The 18,993-nt window shown below is 33.9% G+C and overlaps 1 protein-coding gene across 2 annotated transcripts in view; it reads right to left on the bottom strand.

Annotated features, from left to right (window-relative positions):
• ema (C-type lectin domain containing ema) overlaps window positions 1–18,993 on the bottom strand; it is a 223,042-nt gene that overhangs the window by 110,033 nt on the left and 94,016 nt on the right. For both annotated transcript variants that reach the window (XM_090386684.1, XM_090386685.1), the window contains exons 12-14: window positions 17,665–17,785; window positions 11,292–11,392; window positions 3,842–3,894 (exon numbers count right to left, since the gene is read on the bottom strand). In XM_090386684.1, coding sequence (XP_090242810.1) covers window positions 3,842–3,894; window positions 11,292–11,392; window positions 17,665–17,785 — 275 coding nt within the window. The remainder of the gene's footprint in view (window positions 1–3,841; window positions 3,895–11,291; window positions 11,393–17,664; window positions 17,786–18,993) is intronic.

The raw sequence follows: 18,993 nt of genomic DNA, 5'->3' as shown, positions 1-18,993 counted from the left end.
ATCTGCCGTAGTGTCCGTGAAAACGCACTAATTGCTTCAAAAATTTGCTCTGTAACTCGTGATGTTAAATTAGAAAAAATGGAAAAGGCTTTAAATCTGTGGATAGAAGACCGAACTCAAAATAAAATTCCGTTAAGTTCACTCAACATTCGTGAAAGGCAAAACACCTTTATCAACACTTTAGCGAAACTGGTGATAGCACTGGCGGGATAAGTTTTTTTGCTAGCAAAGGTGCTGGTTTGAAAGATTTGTTTGAAATTTCTAATAATATTACATTGTTTCTTATTTTCATTTCAATGCCATATGCTTGCATTTCACTATGTACTGTCTATGTACATAGTCATATTATGAAGGCACATATAATATATACATAGACAAAATTTTAGACTAGTTTTTCTTATATATTTCATACTTTGGAACGGAACCCCTTTATTACTATGCAAGCCATAACTCAGTATTCGCGGCATTTCTCAGGAACGTAACCCCCGCGAATAGCAGGGATTTACTGTATTCAAAATGCAATGCATTTCAAAGCTCTTACCATTCCTTGACCAACAACATAGGAAATGGTAACAACTTTGAAAATACATGCATTTTAGCATAGATTATTTGAAATACACCTATAATAAAATTCGAAAATACTGTTGGCAAAAATTGTTATAATGAAAATTTGCTAGGGTCTTGCAAAATTTAGTATCATTATACAGTAATAATATTATTACACAGCACCTTTAAATTTTATATTTCTATTCACTTCCCTAAGAACTGTGTGCAAAATCATAGAGGAGTCATGTAACTGCTACTCACATTACAAGTGGACATGTAATCCAATTTGTTTAAACAGCAGGGAATAGAAAACACTGCCTGCTAATGACACAAAATGGTTAATTTTCCAACACAGGTACTGAGCACCTTGTTGTGGAGGTTGAGAGAATAAATTTAAAGGATTGGAAAAATTATTAAAAGAAATGAGTAAAATGAAATGCCATTTTTTTTTTTTTTTTTTTTTGGCTGATGTTATATAAGCTTCACTTTCTTGATAAGCTAATATTAACTTATTTTAGAAATATATAAAAAAAAAATTGAAGATAGTCATCTATTTCAAACTATAGTCAACTATTTGAAATGACTATTTCAAAACTGAAGATAGTCATTTGTTCAGTGTCTGAATATATGAGAGTAAATGGGCTTGTAGTACTGGAATCCATTGCTTAAATAAATAAATACATATGTCCAGTAAAAAAATTTTTAATACACATTTAATTACAAATGTTTTGTAGCTTTTGAGGCTAAATGTACCTCTTCATCAGCAAATACTTATTTGCTGGCAAACAGAATGGAGACGTTAGAGACAAATTTTAAAGGATACAGTTGTGCGCACAATGAGGCATGCATGGGCACGAGGTTGACCATTCAACCACTAGATTAGTGTTCATTGTTGCTGCATGGACATGTGTGGTTATGCTTCCAGTACTTATCTAGTCTCATTCCCTTGCTGCGGTTCATAGTTCTTGAATTACATTATATATTAAGTGACACTAGCCAGAGTCGGTGGTGAAAGTGTCGGGACTGGTAAATCACTTCATAGTTGAGCTTGGGATTAAGGTCATGGTGGGTTGACCAGAAGTGTTCTGCGATTGCGGATTGGTCAGTCTCAGCAATGTGAATCGATCTGTCATGCTCTGCAAGGCAGTCTTGAAAGCATCTCGAGGTCTCCCCTATGTAGCAGCTGTTACAATCTCTGCAGGTTATGTTATATACTACACCGCTATGCAAGAGAGGGGCGACCGGAGTCTTCTCGCTGGAAACCAGAGAACACAAGTTTCTACCAGGTAGATGCATGCATTTTATGTTGTATTCTTGAAGGATTTTTGAAATCTGGCCTGACATGCGCGGGTAGTAGGGAATGTAGGTACATTGTCATGAGTTGATGGCAGTCTCGGCTTGATCGCAAGCTCCTGCACTTGCAATAAACACTTGTCCGATATGTGGGTTGGATAGTCACAATTGACCAAGTCTGTCCTCACTCTGGAATATACATGCTCAACTGAGGAAAATGATAATAAATGTACTAAGGTGTAGGACTTTCCCATTGGAAGCTTAAAAAAAAATATATAAGAATTCTTCTTAATGAATTCACAGCGAGGTATGTGAAATCTTTTTCAATTTTTCACATATAATAACAAAGGTCACTTAGTTTCATTTATGTCGCCACAACAGTCACGCAGTTTGATGTATAAGAGCTGTACATAAAAACAAGCTGAATGTTGTTTATTGTGTATAACTGCACATACCACCTAAAGAAAAAATATCCATATTTTAGGATATTATTTGCAGTTTAATACTTGTAAGCTGTGCAGAAAAAGCAATTTTTTCTCTTCTGAGCGTTGCTCTTTCAGTAAACTTTGTAACATAGTGCTCAAATGCTCTTACTAATTACAGCTACATACACAGTCATAGGGCACTGGTGCAAACTGTTAACTAGTTTATCTTACTTTAGAGCAGCTAAGTGAGAGCCTAGTATGGCAAGTAGAACTTTCTTATAAAAATATATATTTTATAATAGCCTTAGTTGTGTGGAATTAAATCATTTTTGTGTGAATAAATTAAGTTCCAATTTACAGAAGAGATTAACCATAAAACTGCTTCAGGAACTATGCTCTCATTTTTAATACTACTTTGCTGAGCCAAGTTAAAAAATAAAAAAAAGCAAATGATATAAAAACTTCCACATTTGAACTGAATTATTCTAATGTCCTAAAAATCTCTTTTTTGTTGAGTTATTTGTTTTTGTATATAGTTGCATGTAATATTTTCCTTTCATGCAACTTACAAAGTTAATCTTTTCAGTATATAGTGACTTATTTATGTGTGCAAAGAGAGAAAAAATAAAGATTTAATTCCACAACCAATGAATTTAAAATTTTGCATCTGTAATCAAACAAACAATATACTTTTGAGCTGTACTCAGACACTGGGGATTTTTGTCTACCACTCTCAACTGTTTTAAAGTAATGTCAACTGATCACTGGCTTGCACAAAACAATGGCAATTCATGCTTAACAAAGTTTAATGAAAGCAATCATGCAAAAAAAAAAAAAAAAAAAAAGAAAAAAGAAAAAAGCACTTTTTTTTGCTTGGATTACAGTATTAAATAGCAGATAACATTAGTATTAGTAGAAGCATATGATGAAAGAAAGTAAGCTTATACAGAATCAGTCAAAAAAAAAAAAAAAAACCAACCCTTCCCATTTCACCCATCCATTCGTTCCAGATATGTCTAGTTCTGCCTTGAATCTAAACATCTAAAAGTATGGTTGGTCTCTCTCTCTCTAAAAAGATGTACAATTATATATAATAAACAAAACTATACATAAAAATAAGTGTACAATTAGGAATTAAGAAAATTCTGCACAGTGTAAATAAGAGAGGCTAAAATTTCTCAAAATTAATTAATACCAACATGTTTCGAATCTGTACATGTAGTTCAAATCCATTTAAACTCTGAAACTGATGTATTTTGTTCTGCAATAACTTTTAATAAAGGAGCTTTCACTGTGGTTTACACACTTTAAATTTTTAAATTCCTAAGACTGATCTTGTCTTAATGTGGTAGTTAATATAGCTAGATGTTATCTATATTATGCATTCAAATCTCATCAGCCTCTGACTAGATCTGAACCCAGAAATCTCCAAACAGGTGGCAATTGGGAAATCCACTATACTATCAGTAGGACGTAATTTCCAAGAGCAGGTTTGTTTCTACAGAATGTTAATATTTGTTTATATACTTTAAAATTTCAGAGATATTAAAATAAAATTGTGTTCATAAAAGATTTACCTCAGATTTATCTGATGGCATTAACACAGTATCCAGAAGTCCTTGATTAATGCCTATGCAAAGGAACAAAGAATAAATAAATAAAAAAGAAATGTTTCCACAAAATTAAAATAAAAACTAATTACTTATAACATCTTGTAATCTTGTTTAAATGAGTAATGCAATGTCAAAGTAATAAAAAAAAAATGCACTCATCATCATTGATTCCTTCAAAATAAATTATGAAAAAGTTCTAGAAACTGCAAAATCTGAAATAACTACAGCAGATTCCGGTTATTTGGGCACCAGTTAATTGGCACAGCCATTTATTTGGGGCAAATCTTAAAAACAGAACCCAATCAAGAAAATAGCCAGGGTTTACTTCGCTTAATTGGGACAACATGCCGTTTAATCAGGGCAGGAGACTGCAGCACTGGAGATTACCCTACGATTGTCTCCAACCGTACCACGTGGTTCGGTCGGATTTCTGGAGGTAACAACCATAAAACAATTAGCAGTCACCTGTTTATTGGGCTTTTCTGTTAGTGCAATCTATCATAAACAGATAGTAAACTTTCTTATTGAATTTGTGATAATACCGACAGCTGGAATTCTGTGGGTTATTATGGTGAAATGTGTTTACACTTCCATGGAATCTTCAATCATATAAAAAAATTATTTTTCAGAATCTTCTCTTCATTCCTATTTTTAAAGCTTCATAACTTGTTACTCCGTTCTCACTTGCGTGTATCATGTTACTTGCAATTTGTGTGTGCCATTTTCTTTGTTATTGATTGCTTATATTTTTACTGTTTTAAATTTTAATCCCCACTCATAAATGTCAACTAGTTAGTATGTACACATTACAGAACATATTAATTATTCCGATTATCACGTATATTCTTCTGATTTTCACGTATCATTTAATTTTTTAATTGGTAAGATAATAAAGGGTAAATTTGTGCTTAATATATCTTTACGTTTATAGCCTATGGATAATATTCCATATTCGTGATCACCATGACCAGCACTTACTACACATTGTATAGTGAAAAATACTTTACTATTGTGTCTCAATCGTAACGTGATTTGATTGTACAGTGAACCAATTGTAAAGTGGGGGCCCACTGTACTTTAACTTTTTTTACGTGAAACTTCAGATAATTGGGCAGCTGCTTAATCGAGCCAAAATGCACTAGTCCCGATGTGTCCCAAATAACCGCAATCGACTGTATATGCAAAATTTCACACATTCCTATCTCAGTGTGAAATGAAGGCATAAGGATCCCTGTTCATATACATTTTTTTTTTTTTACTTACTTTCAACATAGGAATACACAGTCTTGAACTGTTTATACAATTATGGAGTACTCTGTATTTTAAAAAACAAATACTTATTTTTAGAAGAGAAACTAACTTGAGGAAAATCCAACCTACCAGCTGCAAGATGTCCACAGGTGGAGCATTAAAAAACAAAAGTATATAAATTATATTCAAAAAGGAAAGCACTGAAATTTAAACTGATAACTTCATTTCATATGTAGTTGAGTATATGTTAGGTAAAACCTTTATTACAATGTACTTCAAGCACCATTTCTTATACTAAATGCATAAATAAGAAATCCTTTATTGTAATTATACAGGTAATCTCAGACTTACAACCTTTCGTAGTTACGACAGTTGCATATATTAAATTAAAAAAAATTTTTTTATTAAATTACAAAAAAAAAAAAAAAAATAGAATTTGAGTCCTAACAATAAGCTGCACTTGCTGATGACAATGTATGACAATTATGGCATCCCATGCTTAGTACACTATCATTAAACCTAGCTACTCTCAGTCTCTCTCTGTTCTTTAAAGCTAGTGAACATGATATTATCGCTGTGTGATTCCCGATCTTTTTGTTATCGGACCAAACCACACTTCAATTAATATGGCTAAGAAACATAAAATTGATTCACCATCTCCTGTCAAGAAGAAGAGAAAGACAATAAGCTTAGAGATGAAGCTGAAAACAATAACACAACAGGAAAAGGGAAATCCATAACGGAACTGCCTCATGACTTAATCTTATCTCACTTGACTATATATGCCATCATGAAGAACAAAGATAGAATCTGTGAAGCAGTAAAAGCGTCAGCACCTATTTGTGAGATAGAAAAGTTATTAGTTGCATGGATAGAGGACCAAACTCAGAAACGTGTACCCCTGAGCTTATTAGCTATTTAGGCTTAAAGCAAGAAGCCTTATTCGAAATTTTAAGTTACGCGCAGAAGATGACTACAAAGAAACACTTGTCGCAAGTCATGGATGGTTCAATAGGTTTAGAAAATGTTACAATTTGCATAATGTGAAAGTAAGTGGGGAAGCAGCTGGCGAGGATATAGAAGCTGCTGAAGCTTTTAAGGAAGATTTTAATCGTATCGCTGAAGAGGAAGAATATTTGCCAGCAAATATTCAATGTGGATGAAACAAACTTATTTTGGAAAAACATGCTTCAACGTATGTACATCTACAAAGAAGCTAAAACGATGCCAGGATTTAAAGCATTCAAAGATTGTGTCACCCTACTTTTTGGAGGAAATGTAGCAGGATATAAGTTAAAACCATTGATTTATCATTCTGAAAATCCAAGGGCTTTAAAAAATATCAATAAACACACCCTGCCAGTGTTTTATCGGCATAACAAAAAGGCGTGGATACCGTTGTTTGAAAATTGGTACATAAATTGCTTCAGAGAAGTCAAGAATTATTGTCATGAAAAAGACATCCCATTTAAAATTTTGTTAACATTGGATAATGCACCTGGACATACAGCGTACCTGGATGATATTCACCCTGATGTTAAAGTAGTGTACCTTCCACCAAACACAATTATCCAGCCATTAGATCAAGGTATTACTGCTGCATTTAAAGCTTATTACATTCGAGCAAAGAGGACAAACTCTGAGAGAATTTTGGAAGGCTTATAACATTTTTCACTGCACAATAAACATAGCTGCAGCATGGAATGAGGTTATTAATAAATGCATGAGCAGCATATGGAAGAATCTTGTGGAAATTCATGTCCCTAGGTTTGATAAAGATAATGCTATTACCAAGATTAGTAATGAGGTTGTAGAACTTGGAGAGCAGCTGGAACTGGAAGTGGGTGGAAACAATGTGGAGCAATTGTCAAAAACACAGAAGAATTAACTAATGATGAGATAATTGAGCTGGAACTATAAGACGTTAGAGAAGAAGAAGAAGAGAGAAAATGTAGAAGAAACACCAGAGCCCGCAAGAAAGTTTTCAGTGAAAAAGATGGCAGAGTCATTTGCCATAATTAATAAGAGAATGCAGATGTTGGAAAAAAATGGATCCAAATGTTGAAAGATATTCAAATGTGTACAAAACTATTCAAGATGTCCTTGCTTGCTACAGGGAGATCTACAATGAAAAGAAAAAGCAAAGTGTGCAGTCAACATTACACATTTTTTTCAAGAAGACTTCCACTGTTCCGTTGCCATCATCTGCTAAAAAGTCTAGCACCTCTCTCTCTCTCTCTCTCTCTCTCTCTCTCTCTCTCTCTCTCTCTCTCTCTCTCTCTCTCTCTCTCCTCTCCCAATGAATAATTTTTATGTTTTTAATTGTGAAATTTTTACTTCCCTTTTCTTATTAAATTTATTATTATTACTATTATTTTCTTATTAACCTTGGGAACCATACCTCTATAATACCATTGTTATTTATATTCAATTTAAGACCATTTTGACTTATGACGGAAGTACCACAAAGGAACTCTAAGTTGGGAGGTATCTGTATGTTATTAAAAATTTTACAATTACTAATAAATAATTGTCAATAATTGCAAATTCTATTACACATTCTTTATGATCATAAAGAAAGTTTAATGCAAAACTTGCTGCTGTGATAGTTTAAAAAAACAGACATGGAAAAATTTATGACACTTTACTGTTGCCATAAGTCTTGAAAGCTGGATTTATTTGAAGATGACATTTACTTAATACAACTGATAGAAATTCAAGATGGACATAGAAGTTTGACTCTTCAGTAACAAATAAACTTAATGATAAGTAAGATACACAATAATAGATTAAATGACATAAGTAATTCAGAAATGATAACTGCTCTGATTCCTAAGCTCAGAATGATACAAAGGGAAATGTGGGAGGTTTCAAAATCTTGCTTTTCCCTAAAATCTGCTGCTGTTGTTGTTATTTGGTTTTTAGGAGCATTAGCAACTAAGTCCATATTGCTCCGGGGATATGCGGTGGGCACTTCTTGACCTCCCACATCCTCCTAAAATCTGAAGGAAAGCAAATATGACTGGGTATTGTGCTTATAATTAATGTAATGTGCACTTATCCTTTCCTTAAGTAAACGTCATTTTAGAAATTTTATTTATTTATTACAAAGTCTGCAGGATATTTTCCTAGTTATCAGACTATGTAAGAAAATATTATTTACACAGCACTGTTTTTTGCATCCTTTTCACTGTATTTATCTTAATGGACAACTTGCACACACTTTATTTCGCATTCTTTTGCGCATCCAAGTGTATGAAAGTGAAATTTTACATTTCTTTTTTTACAAACAAATGCTGAAGGAAGTGAACAAATCTGAAAGATTACTTGAAACAAATAATAAATTTTGGAGAACTTGCTAGCTACTTCAGTGTAACAAATAAAAAGGTCAGAAATACAAGGTGTTTCAAAAACAGCTTCACAACTTTGAAAGTATATATAAATTTATTTAGAGGATAAATTCATATAAATTTATTTAGAAAACGTACACAATATTTTGAAATGTCAGAATGTAGCAAAACACTTAAAGTTTTACCTCGGATAGTTATGGTTCAATGTGACTTCCATTTGTAATGTGGCAGATGTCCCACCTGCAGTCAATTTCTTGCCACATGTGTGCAGCATCTCTGGTGTCACTTCTGCAACTGCAGTGGTAATTTGAGTTTGGAGCTCAACATTTGCAGGTAAAGGTGGTACGTACATTAGATCTTTAACAAATCCTCATAAGAAAAAATCCTTAGGTGTAAGATCCAGGGAACGAGGTGGCCATGCAGTAACAGTACATAATACAATAACAGTTCTAATGTTGTTGAAAAGGTCACTGTGACAGAAATTCTGCAGGGCTAATCAGATTAAATGATCTCAGTATACCATCTACTTAACAAAACCAGCGGCCAAAATGGACCTCAGGGAATTAGTGATTTTGCAAACATAAATGCAAGGAAGATGAATTTTTAAATAAGGATCAAATTTACAAATTAATCTAATTATAATGTTATATATTATTAAATTGCTTATTTTGATGTGCTAACTATTTAAGTGTCTTTAAACATTTAATGTACATTATAAATAATATTATATGATTAAGGCACTGGCATTAAACGTCAACAAAAAAAAAAAAAAAATATATATATATATATATATAGAGAGAGAGAGAGACCCTTTGGTGGTCTTTGCATAGAGGCCCAAAAATTCTAGCTGGCTATACCATTGACTTGAAATCTCCTTACTTGTGATCATTCATGTTAATCACAGAACCACAACTGGCCTAAGTATCAATTCTTGGCATCATATGATTATGAAATTTCTTTCACGAGTTCATTATTATTCATTATCATTATTATTTCTGCAGCTAGTTTGCTGTATACAGCCGAAACTTTTCATCAATGTTCTCTCAAACATATGCGCAAAACTTCCACTATCCGAATTTTTATAAAGATGCAGTTCCATGAATTTATATAAAATAATTTATTTTTACAGTATTAAAAATTACATACAACATTAAATTTTCTTAATGTATCTCTATGGTGCAAATTCCTCAGATCTTATCTGACTCTCCTATGGACATTTACAATACAAATTGCCTCATTACTTCCCATAGACTCTTCCCTATGGATACTCTTCATCATATAACCATTCATATCTGCTGCAAGAGCAATAAAATAGCACTATTGTAAGTTCTAATCTTTTCTCTGAAATTTCCATCTAATATAGTCCCAGATGAGGAGGCATTGTCATGTACCCATTTACTGAACCACACGTGTGAAAAACTTATTAAAAACAACACTGTCCAAGTAGTCACCGTCATTTTCAATCTGCCGGAGTATGTACACAGCAAAAATTATTTGAAAAAAACTTTACAAAACAAAACAAACTGTCCCGGCATTGACAGAAGGCCCACCCGCTCCTTTCTAGTATAAAACATTGCGCATTTCTCAAAACTGTTTCAACTATGCTAGATAAGACTATCTCTGTTTTCTCTACATATTTCAAATATATACAGTGTGCCAATTAAATAACAAAACTACAAACTACAATGCTACTACAAAAAAAAAAAAGAATAACACTAACGGCAAAGTAAGGTTATGTATTTTCAAAGTAATCACCTCTGATGTGTACACACTGTTTACATCTTTTATACAAGTTTTGAAAACACTTCTGGAACTCCTCTTCTGGTTGGTCACTGCAGCTTGAATGTCCTCTATCATCCTGTATCGCATTCCTTTCATGGCTGTTTTGATTTTGGGGAACAAAAAGTAATCTGCAAGAGCCAAATGTGGTGATAATGGGGGGGGGGGGGGGGTATTTTTTTGCCAAAAATTGCTTGGTGTTGATGGAAGAATGTGCGGGTGCACTGTCACGGCCAGGTTGGGGGATCATCCTCTAACGACTCACATCCTTTATGAAAATGAGAAAATCATTCAAACACTCTTGATCGATACAAACATTCATTGGCATAAACTTTTTTTAACGTCAAAAGTTTCAGTAGCACTTTTTCCCAATTTACAATAAAATTTGATAACTGCTCTTTGTTCCATTTTCAATTTTCTAACAATATGCACAAAACAACTATTACTCTTTCCATCATAAATTCACGAACTATTGACCGGACAAGTTTTAATTTGCACTCGCTGGAAAGAGCACATTCTAGCAGATCTAATCATGTACTATTTTGGCCTCTTATATTAATACTAAACGCAGAGCGTATGCAGTCTTGTTATTTAATTGGCACACTGTGTAAGTAAGCTTCCAATACCATCACACACCTGTTGTAACAATCCCATTTTGAGATGGAGATTTCTTGCCACTGCTATCTAGGGATTATGTTACTTGATGAAATTCCATGAAACTTTGCATCACTCATTCAAATAAAATGAACTATTTCTCTTTATCTGGTTTGCTCTTTTTATTAACATGAAATATGGCTATATGTCATGTTATACAGCTTAAGTGCATGCTACCACTGCAATTTATTTTTTTTAAATTATTCTCTCCTTTAATATGCAAATTGAAAGGAAAAAAGAAAGAAAACAGTAAAAATATTATTGTATTTAGATCAAAAATATTTAATTATTTTAGATTACAAGGAGAAATAATCAATAATAAAATTCTGTATATTTTTTTATTTTACTATACTTAGACCTATTAAGTTATTTATAATTACCTGGATTATGGCCAAGAGCATATAACAAACACAAAGAAAATAGAGCTGAGTGATCATTATCGGCACAATCAAGGGCATTGAAAACAGATTCTAGGAATGGCCTGTAAAGGAAAATATACAAAACTAAGGATTAGCAAAAATAAAGATAAAATTCTGAAGTTGTGAAATTTCTAATTCAAAGGATTTATTCAAAACACATTACTCAATATTACACAGAGTACAGTGTGCTATCATTTTATGAAACTACACTGTACTCTGTATAATGACATAATGTACATTGTATTACTTGTTTGGGTACCTGTGAAGCTCAAACAGGCATTATATCCTAAAATGCCCTGGTTTATTTTTTTATCTACCTTTAAAAATATGAATAAACTATACATACATGCAACACAAAAGGAGTGTATGTAATCATGATTATGTACATGTGACCAATTAAATAATCATCACACAAAAGAAGTGTTATATAATCATGTATATAGGCATACTCAAAGCAAGTGTATATAATCATGATTATATAATATAAGATGCTATATATTTTAAGTGTCACAATCAATCTTGTATAAAAATCTTTACATTTTACAGCTAAAAACTTAACATTCCTATGGTTTTGGGAAATGAATGACATGAAAATTATGTAACTGATAATTTGAGACAAAAAAAATTAAAATTCTAGAAGAATGAAATGTTATATGAGGGCTATTCAATAAAGAATGATAAGAATATTTAAGACCAAACCAAGCTACATCACATAGTAACTGCACAGCTGACTCATGCACACAGTGTAATCTTGGCGGTTAGTTAAGTTTATGTCTGTTCAGCTTTGCCTAGATAACAATGGATGTGACACATGAACAGTAATGCAGCTCTAAAATTTTGCTTCCATTTCAAGAAAACATCAGAAGAAGCATATGAAAAGTTAAGAGGCTTATGGTGAATTTGGGCTTCCATATAGGACATATAGCACAGCACACAGATGGTTTAGAATGTTTAAAGATGAACATGATTCAATCACAAAAATTGCCTGTCCTGGAGCTCCAACCAACTGCTGTAACCACAGAAACCATAAACACTGCTTCCGTAATCATGATAGAAGATCGCTGTATAACAGTAAGGCAACTGGCAGAGATGTTGAAAATATCAGTAAGAAAGAAGTGCCAAAATGGCACAGTATTCTCTATGACCATTTGCATATGATGTGTTTGTGCATGGTGGGTTCCAAGGCTACTTGTACCTGAGCAACAGAAAGTTCTCGTGGAGGTCTGTCAGGAGCTGCAACAGATGGTTACTGAAGATGGTGAGGTTCCGCACAGGTGATAATGGCATATGCAACATGGCTTCATCATTTTGACTCAGAGTAAGTAACAAAACTGTCTGGAAGTCTGCATCATCGCCAATGCCGAAAGAAGCAAAAATTGTAGTTTCATCAGGAAAGGTTCTCTTTTTTTTAACATTCAAGGAATGATTTACCAGCATATTATGCCATGTAATACGACTGTCATGGGACCTTACCACAGAACTGTACTGCACACTTTGTGGAATCACATTTGTTGTAAATGACCACAACTGCATGCAGATAGGTGAATGCTGCATCAAGACAATGCGAGACCTCACAGTGCTCATACTGTCATTGAGTACTTAGCCAGCATTAATGTCAAATGTCCCCAAAGTTAAAGGAGCTGCAAGGAAAATGTTTCCAGTCATTAGAAGGTGTAAAGGCATCAGAGGCAATTCTCAAATGCAAGTCAAAAACATGGCTTCAACCATGTTTTTGAAGAATGGCAAAAATGTTGCCATTCTTCAAAATGCCAAGTTGCCATTCTTTAAAAATTACTTTGAAAAGGACCAAAAAAAATATGGATGATTAATAAAAGTATGTCGTTAAAAAAAATTCATTCTTTATTGATTAGCTCTCACAGAAGTCTATAATGCATGGGAACATCAATATAAAACAAAAAGTGCCATCTGATAACTCATTTATGTAATAAGTTTAAATTTAGGAAACTGCTAACATCAACAAAGACAAAGGAAGAGAGCATCTAAAGAAGTGCCAAAATGTCTCTTCTATCAGCAAAAGTTAACAAGGTGCTGTTCTTGAGAAATGTGCAAGAGGGTTTTTTTTTTTTTTTTTTTTTTTTTTGTTATGGGGATTTAAGATGCTATAGCTATAATGCATCTATGTGCAGGACATTCTTAAACTTTTAAAGGACAAAGTGGAAACCTTAACTTGGCTATTGCAGGCAATCCAGGAAGATGATCCAGAGTGACTGTGCTATTATGTATGTTATACCATCACCATCATAAGGCAAAAGCAACAATTCTGAGAATGTAATTTTTTAAAGTCAATTAAAGTCACATTAAAACTAAATGTAGTAATTATATGTAAATCATCCCAACTGTGTACTGGGTCAATAAAAATCTAAATATTTCTCTTCAGGGAGAAATCCTGAAAGGGATTTCTCTCTCTATGTGCATGTGTGTGCGCATGTGCGTGGGGTGGGTCACTCCTATGGGATAATCAAACCATAGTTTCAATGGTACAAAGTACAAACCAAGTTTCCAGGTTGGGACAATAAAATTAATTTAAACTTAGGCAAGCATGTCGGCACTGTCCTCCTTCAAAGTAGACCACTCTAGAGTTTATACATCGATCCCAATGCTTCTCCCACTGTTTGAAATATCTCTGGGACTCTATGCTATTCCATACTTTCTTCAATTCAGTTTGAGTCTCCCTCCTTTTAATTGGATTTCCATTCTGGGGGACCAGGTTTGGAGAACAGGATAAAATTAGGGTATTTCTGGGCTAAAAACTGCTAAATCAACAAAGACACATTGTCATGATGTTGAAACTAATCCTGAGTGCATTATTTGTCTGGGCATTTTCACCTGACATCCTCCCTGAAATGTCTTAGGATCTTGATATAGACCTGGTAATTTACAGTTTGGCCTGGCAGAAGGAACTCCTGATAACAATTCCGTCATCTTGATATTTGATCCGGCCTGCTCTTGATGTTTGATCTGATCTGCCTTGCTTTTCTTGTGCATGAAGATGGACTTTTTCACCGGGAGGACAGCTGCTTTATTCCTGGGGCATAACCATAAACCTAGCTTTGATCTCCTGCTTAAACCTAGCTTTGATCTCCTTTACAGCCATATCCATGGCTGTAAAATGCAAAAAATATGCAAAAATACATACTTTATACATCCTCCTGCCCACTTAGGTATTCTAATTATCTGAAGTGTTATTTATAAAACTTCATGAACTGACCGGAGTTGCTTTTAGCTACACATTGAGCAGCAGCATTGCTCACAATGCTGTTTTCAATTTAGTTTTTGTTTCCAGTTTATATGCATTTTGTGTCAGCATGATTCATTTTAGCTTACTGTGTAGGTATGCTAATAATGCAAAGAAGCTAATCAGAAAAACTTGTAATTGAAAACTAAATTGGTCGTTATAAAAAGACTAGATTTGGGAGACTGCTATTTACACTATGTTTTAAGAGGTCTAAAAATTAACAGCATCACAAGCTGTTACTGTAAATAATTTATATATATAGTATGCATAAGGTTCCATAATTTTAAGCTACGTTGTCTTGCATAATTATACATTTAAAGTTTATGTAAATTTAGTAAATATTTATGTTACATTTAATACTGTATATACAGAAATGCCTAAAATCATTCCGAAATAGTCATGCCAACTAATTAAAATTATCTAATAGTATTTTCTATGAGTAAATCACCCCTGCTTAAGGTGGAAAGTGTTCAGTTTTACAGCTCAATAAAAGCACTACATGCAGGACCCCTGTATAAACATTGTGTGTGTGTGTGACTTGCTGATTTGTCATCATACTCTATCACAGAACCTGATTAAGATTAATTCCCTTTTTTGTAGGTGAATGTGTGGCCTGCTGGTGGGGGGGGATATTAGGTGCATCAGCAACTTAGGTCATATTGTGCTATTGCATATTATGTCTCTGTACAAACGTGTGTGCATTTATGGACTGATTTGTATGTTGTGATTTGTGTGGGCTGCAAAACCAGAATAACTTGTATAGAAAAGCCCAGCCCACCCAACAGCAACTAACTGCAGCCTCAATTGAATAGGACCTCAGAAATTCCTCTAGTCAAAGTGGAAAAACCTAGACCTCTACAAATGATTGACAAGTGGTGCAAAACCACTATACTGTCAAGGACAGTGTGTGTGTGTGTGGGGGGGGAAATAGAGAAATGTTTTGCAGATTTTCCAGGATAATTGCTTCTTTGTAGGCCTACAATGTTTTCAGGAATTTTTATACAGGCAACCACCGTATAACACGGTACTTCTACAACATGGTTTTGCTCTAACACAACTGATAAATTGCGGCAATCCTCACATAACAAGGTACTTATATAACACAGTTAGAGAATTTCGGTAATCCTCGCATAACAGGGTATGTTTGAACTTTTGGTCGATGTAATTTTTCGACATTTCCACTCTTTTTGAATCCCCGCTGTTGACTCGCTAGTAAAAAAAAAAAAAGAGAGAGAGAGAGAAATCCTTGTATTTTATTTTGTTGGAAATTCCCACGTTACGTTCTGTGCTATTGAACTTGTACTTGTTGAACTTGTGGAAAAATCTAGATTTCAAAGTTTTATTACTATTGGATCGCACATCCAAAAGATTTAATTCCTCCAAATGTTGAAGTTATGTTCCTACTGCCACAGTTTTACTGGGTTAATACAACTTCTTTCATTCAGCCATTAGATAAAGGCATTATATCCACCTTTAAAACTCATTACATCAGAAAATCATTACAATGATTTTGCAAAAATATTTATTCCGAATCCATTGAAGTAATGGAGGCAGGGAAACATTTCTCAATTGTGAACTGTATCAGAATCATAGCTTTATCGCTTAAAGTAAAACTGGCAATGTTAAATGCGTGTGAAAAAATGTATGGCCAGAGTCAGTTCATTAAGGAAATATGGTCGAACTGGCAGAAAAGAAAATTGGTGTTGCAATAGTAGAATTTGCTACGTCGGTAGGAGGGGAAGGTTTTGATGATATGACTACTGAAGCCCTCGTGGATAGCACAATTGATAGAATCACCCTCCTCCCCACACTGGCTGGAAAAGACCCGAGTTCGAATTCAGTCAATGAAGGGAGGAAGTTTTATGGGTGTTTTTCACAACGCGGCTGAGTTAGTCGGGCTCGGGTGAAGGTAGCAAGGTTTCGAAAAACTCTGGTTTTTTTGTCCAGCAAAACAGAAAATCGACCTCAGGACACATGCAATTTATCGAAAAGATACACAGAGTAACATGGCCTTAGTCGGCGATGCTCCTAAAAAAATAAAAAATATATAATTATTGAAGACTTTCAAGAATTACTGGTAGAAAAAGAGGCTGGCGTAGCAGATTTGATGCAAATGGCAACAGAGGTAAAACCAAATCATTTCAGATGATGATAGCACAGACGAAAATTCTAAACTTCCAAATTTTACACTAAAAAGCATAAGGGTACGCATAAAGTTAGTCGAGCAATTAGAATCTTATTTTCTGAATGCAGATTCAAAATTTCAATTTGAATGCAGATTCTTGAATGAAAGGAGCCCAAAGTTCAAAGGGGAGCTTCAAAAATGCTTAGTTCCATACAATGAAATTCACAAAGATTTATCAAGCAAGAGCAAACAAACCCAGATTACTGATTTTTTAAAGAGAGCAGAAGATACACAAAATCTAGAATGGTGTATTTTTGTTAATTTTGTTAACAAAATTAGCTTTTGAAATGTAACCCCCCCCCCTTTTCGCACTTTTTCTTAGTGCCGTATTACACGGTTTCGCACAACACGTTTTATAGGAATCTAATAACCAGGTTATACAAGGGTTACCTGTACTTCTTTTTGTCAATAACTCCCTTCTTATTGTCATACAATACCAATTTTTTCAAAATTTTTGCAAACTTCAACATTACAAACTATTAAATTTTTTTAATACAAATTATGCACTGTTCACAACTACTCATGGAACTTTCTGCCAGAGGGCACTATGAATCAGCAAGTTTCATAATCCAAGTTTTACACATTTACTAAATACACTTTTCTTAAGCTCATTTCAGGACTTTCGGCAACCAAAAAAACATTGTTAAACACTTTTAACTACGGGCAATTCAAAACTAAAAAGGTCTGTTTTGCCAATGCGCCTCTAAGCAGCAATTCTAAATGAAATTCCAATTGCAAGTTCTTTACAAATTTTCCAAGAATCACAAATTTATATATAAAAAAATAATAAAATTAAATGGCATGAGTTCAGTCTCCAGAAATGTAACTTCATATAATACAAATATGACCTAAAAATTATATTTAAAAGGAAAATGACAAAGATTGGAAATCACCTTTCTGATAAATTAAAGTTAAGTTGCATTTGTTCAAAAGATGATATTTTTTGTGCAGCTACAACTTTCTCTTCATCAGTTATGTTGGGTCCTTCGTTTGAAAACAATGAAATGGCTTCATCTGAAATAAAATAATATGAATGAATAGACTAGGAATTTCATCAATCATAACATGAGTTTTAACAAACTACAATATAGTTAACGAGTACTATATTAACTCATTAATTCACAATATATTAAAATAAAATAAACACCATTATCATTCTTAACCTTGCAAATTAGAGTAAGCCATCATTACAGAGTTTTCAAAGGAGCTGGCCATAAAGAGCACTATAAGTGGGAAGACATCTTAAACAGGACGCTCCTACAATTCACAAAACTATTATTAACAAAATTATTATTTAAGAAACACAAAATCCAAGGGAGTGAAGCCAGTCGACATGGCGGGACAGTGCAGTGTTGAGTCAGTTTGGTGTGACATAAGCATTGGGAGATTAATATTGAGAGTAGGAGTGTGTTGTAGGCCTAATGACTCTGATGAGTATAATAAAAAACTGTACAGGGAAATAAGAGTGGGCCAGTAAATCAGAGAGTCTTATAATGGGAGATTTTAATTTCCCAGATATTGACTGGAATTTGTGGGTTGGTCACTCACACACACTAGCAAGGCTTTTGTGGATTTATTGGATGATTGATTCTACATCAGCATGTTCAGGAGGCAACTAGCAGGAGTAATACTCTTGATCTGATTATCAGTAGTGATTCTTCATGCATTAAGAATCTGCAGGATAAAGGAACCACTAGGTGGCAATGATAACAGTGTGCTGAAGTGGGATTTACTCAAAAAGAGGTAACTACCATCAGGTGAAAAGGGAAAGGTTTTTGCTTTCATAAAGGCGACTAAGGTGGTCTGAGACAGTATTTAAATTCTATACGGTGGTACCAACTGATGATGATGTTACCAACAGCAAATTCAAAATGGGAAGCATTCAAAGAACTTATCTTGGAAGCTACTAGGCTTTACATACCAACTAAGAAATATTGTTCAAGGTTTAGGCCTAAATGGATGTCAGATGAACTAATGAAACATATGGCAAAGAAGAAAAATGCATGGAATACATACAAATTAATGGGTGACATGGAAGCCTATGATAGATATAAACTGGTCTGCGACCAAGTCACAAAGGAGATTAGGCAGGCAAAGGCAGATTATGAGAAATCTTTGGCAAAGGATGTAAAGAAAAACAACAAAGAGCTATTTACCTATGTAAACTCTAGAAGGAAAGGGATGAATCAGATTGGTCCACTGGATACTGACGGTTCAACTGT

This window comes from Mastigoproctus giganteus, chromosome 12 (genome assembly GCF_048544385.1).
Source record: "Mastigoproctus giganteus isolate SK-2022 chromosome 12, ASM4854438v1, whole genome shotgun sequence".
In the NCBI taxonomy this organism is placed as follows: Eukaryota; Metazoa; Arthropoda; class Arachnida; order Uropygi; family Thelyphonidae; genus Mastigoproctus; species Mastigoproctus giganteus.
Note: the sequence above shows the minus strand (reverse complement) of the source record. Positions and strands in the feature narration are given on the sequence as shown.